The 2,821-nt window shown below is 54.8% G+C and overlaps 1 protein-coding gene across 1 annotated transcript; it reads right to left on the bottom strand.

Annotated features, from left to right (window-relative positions):
* Positions 1-757: 757 nt before the first annotated feature.
* Positions 758-2,470, bottom strand: LOC8035055 (facilitated trehalose transporter Tret1-like). The gene has a single exon (XM_002410977.4). It carries the CDS (start codon positions 2,468-2,470, stop codon positions 758-760), a length of 1,713 nt encoding a protein of 570 aa, XP_002411022.4.
* Between the last annotated feature and the right edge of the window lie 351 nt (positions 2,471-2,821).

Raw genomic sequence — 2,821 nt, forward strand, 5'->3', positions numbered from 1 at the left:
ATCTTGAAGTTATGTACAATGAGTGCAACGAGTGCCCAGAAACACGAGAAAGATGTAAGTGTAATTTGCTTTGTCTTGGGAAAAAGTAACGAGAGTAACGTAACTATGTTAACCTTTACTCGAAATAAATCACGTTAAGTACACTATTTGTTACTGTTTCGAAAGAAATAGTGACGAGTACGGTACCAGGTTAGTGAAAAAAGTAAGGCGTTACCGGTAACGCCGTTACTTGTTACGCATTACCGCCAACATTGACGCTAACCCAAAATGGGCTCGAGGCATACTCAATGGTGAGTCTCTATTTTTTCAGGGGCCCCCTAACGTTGGGACCCCTATTCTATAACTTCCCAATCCAGTGGAACTCGGCGCCTTCCCTGTGCTCTGTCAACCCCAGTGCGTGACTATGATAAACATTGCCGGCATACAATGGCTCCAGATCATGTGGCCGTTTGTTCTGGCTGCGAGTTGAGGGGGGTGAACGCTGCCCGTTTTTTAGTTTTTTTTTTTTTCAGCAACTGTTATTGCGTGGAGAAAACAACTAACGCGTGTCTCACGCGAATACTTCTAAGCGGTATTTACTGAAAGTACAAAAATTGTTGCATCGCCCCTTTAATGCAAAAAAAAAAAAAAAGGGGGGGGGGGTTGGCTGCGTGGTGGTGTCATGAGGGAAGTGGAAGGGGTCAAACTCGCGGTCGGATGTGATCACTGCGCGCCACCGGCGATTGTCGTCACCATTTTGCGGCACGACACTGTCCCACTACTGCGGCATTTCCTTGGCTTTCTCCAGCGCCTCAACAGGCGGCGGCTCGGCTTCCTGGGGCGCAGAGGATGGAGTCGCAATCTGCGACGATTTCGTTGGTTCTGCTTGCGCTGGGGGCGTCCACTGTGGCAGCATCGGAGGCTGTGTCTGGTGGTCCGCCGGCATTACAGAACTAGGCTGCTGGACCATTTGTTGCGGGAGCGACGGCCGGTGCGACGAGCGTCTGGCGGGCACGCTAGGCGAAGGTGCGTGCGGTGCTTCAGCTGCAGCGGAGCCCCGGACAGGGATCAAGGCAACGGCCTCGACGTCCTGTCCGGCAGCCTTGGGCACTTCGGTGCCACGGAAAGCAAGTTCGATCTCCTCCAGGGTCTTTCCCTTGGTCTCCGGCAGAAAGAGCACGACGACCACGAAGGAAAGCAGCATGCAGCCGCAAAAGAACCAGTAGGTACCGTACGTACTGAGCAGATTGAGCATGTCGTTGAAAGTCTTGGTGACCACGAACGCCAGCGTCCAGTTGAAACAGGTGCAGATACTGGTAGCGAAGCCTCGCACGCGGCTGGGCATCAGCTCGCCCATCATGAGCCAGGGAATCGGGCCCATACCGAAGGAGAAGCCGATGATGAAGAGCGACAGGCAGACGAGCGGCAACCAGCCCATGCTGGAGACGGCGCCTTCACCGTTTGTCTCCTTCACGTAGTGGTAGCCGCCCAGGATGGCCAGACTGACAGCCAACATGCTCGCAGACACGAGCAGCAAAACACGGCGGCCTCCTTTGTCCATGATCATGGTCGCCACCAGCGTGGCGAGCACTTGGACCACACCAATGATGATCATGCAATCTTCGGCAGGGATGGTCGAGCCAGCTGACTGGAAAATAGCCACCGCGTAGAACATGACAGCGTTTATTCCGGAAAACTGCTGTGCGAACATTAGGAAAAGGCTGATCAGTATGGGCTTGTAGATGAACGGCTGCTGGAGCTCCTTCATTTGAAAGCTCTCCTTAGGGCTCATCTTGATATTCGCCTCGATGGCATTCCGTTCCGCTTCATGGTCGGTCGAGCCGGCGTAAAGAAATTGGAGTGCCTTGAGCGCCTCGTCGCGCTTGTCCTTCTGGAGCAGCCAGCGCGGCGACTCGGCCATGAAGATCATCAGCACAGCCATGGCGGCGGGCACCGTCATGCATAGAATGGCCAGTGAGCTCCAGTTCAGGTACTTGCCGAAGAAGAACACCGCCAGAATGCCGATTGTGACCGACAGCTGGATGCCGGTGCCGAGCAAGCCGCGCACTTCGGGTCGACTGATTTCGGACACGTACACAGGCACCGCCAGGGAAATTATGCCCGTAAAAAATCCCGTGATGACGCGACCCAAACAGAGCACGAGCACAGTGCCCGCCGTCGCTATAAGCAGCCAGCCCACGACGAAACCCAAAGAAGAGAAAATGATGGCCAGCTTACGACCCAGGCTCTCGACCAAGAAGCCTGCCACCAGTCCGCCCGTCAGCGCCCCCAGTGTTAGGAGGGAGCCGAACCATGTCTCCTCGCCGGCGCTCAGGGTGAACGAGTTGGAATCATTGCGCTTCAAACTCGGGATGGCTGGCGACGAGTAGCCCAGGTTTGTGCCCATGGCCACCGAACCGAGCCATGCGGATGCGGCGGCGACGTAAAAAAGCTCGAAACCTTTTGAAGCCTCCGGGCTCTTGTCCGCCATTTTCTGTTGCTTCGCAAGGCCCGTGGTCCGTGGAATGCCATCGCTCGTGCCTGACCGCGCGCGGGCTTTGTACCGCTGCAGGTCAGTAGAAATGCTGCAAGATCAGCTTACCTCTCTCATTCCGGTCACCCCAACCGACGAGTTAGTAGCAAACGGGAAATCAGGCGTTGGCACCTGCATCCCTAGCTTTTGGATGCGCCTTTCCTGTGCGCTTTCCTGGCTATACACCCATTGAGAAAAGTGCCTTCAACTACAGCCCTTATTCTAACGACGCTCAATCGCTTTGAAACTCGCTGACTGAAATTAACAATCACCTTTACTTCAAGCAAGCACTTTTGTAGGCTTGTGCCG

Source organism: Ixodes scapularis, unplaced genomic scaffold, assembly GCF_016920785.2.
Source record: "Ixodes scapularis isolate PalLabHiFi unplaced genomic scaffold, ASM1692078v2 PGA_scaffold9__187_contigs__length_104089568, whole genome shotgun sequence".
Taxonomy (NCBI): domain Eukaryota; kingdom Metazoa; phylum Arthropoda; class Arachnida; order Ixodida; family Ixodidae; genus Ixodes; species Ixodes scapularis.

Coding starts and splice junctions, on each gene's coding strand:
- LOC8035055 (XM_002410977.4), bottom strand. CDS start 2,470: ATGGCGGACAAGAGCCCGGAGGCTTCAAAAGGTTTCGAGCTTTTTTAC.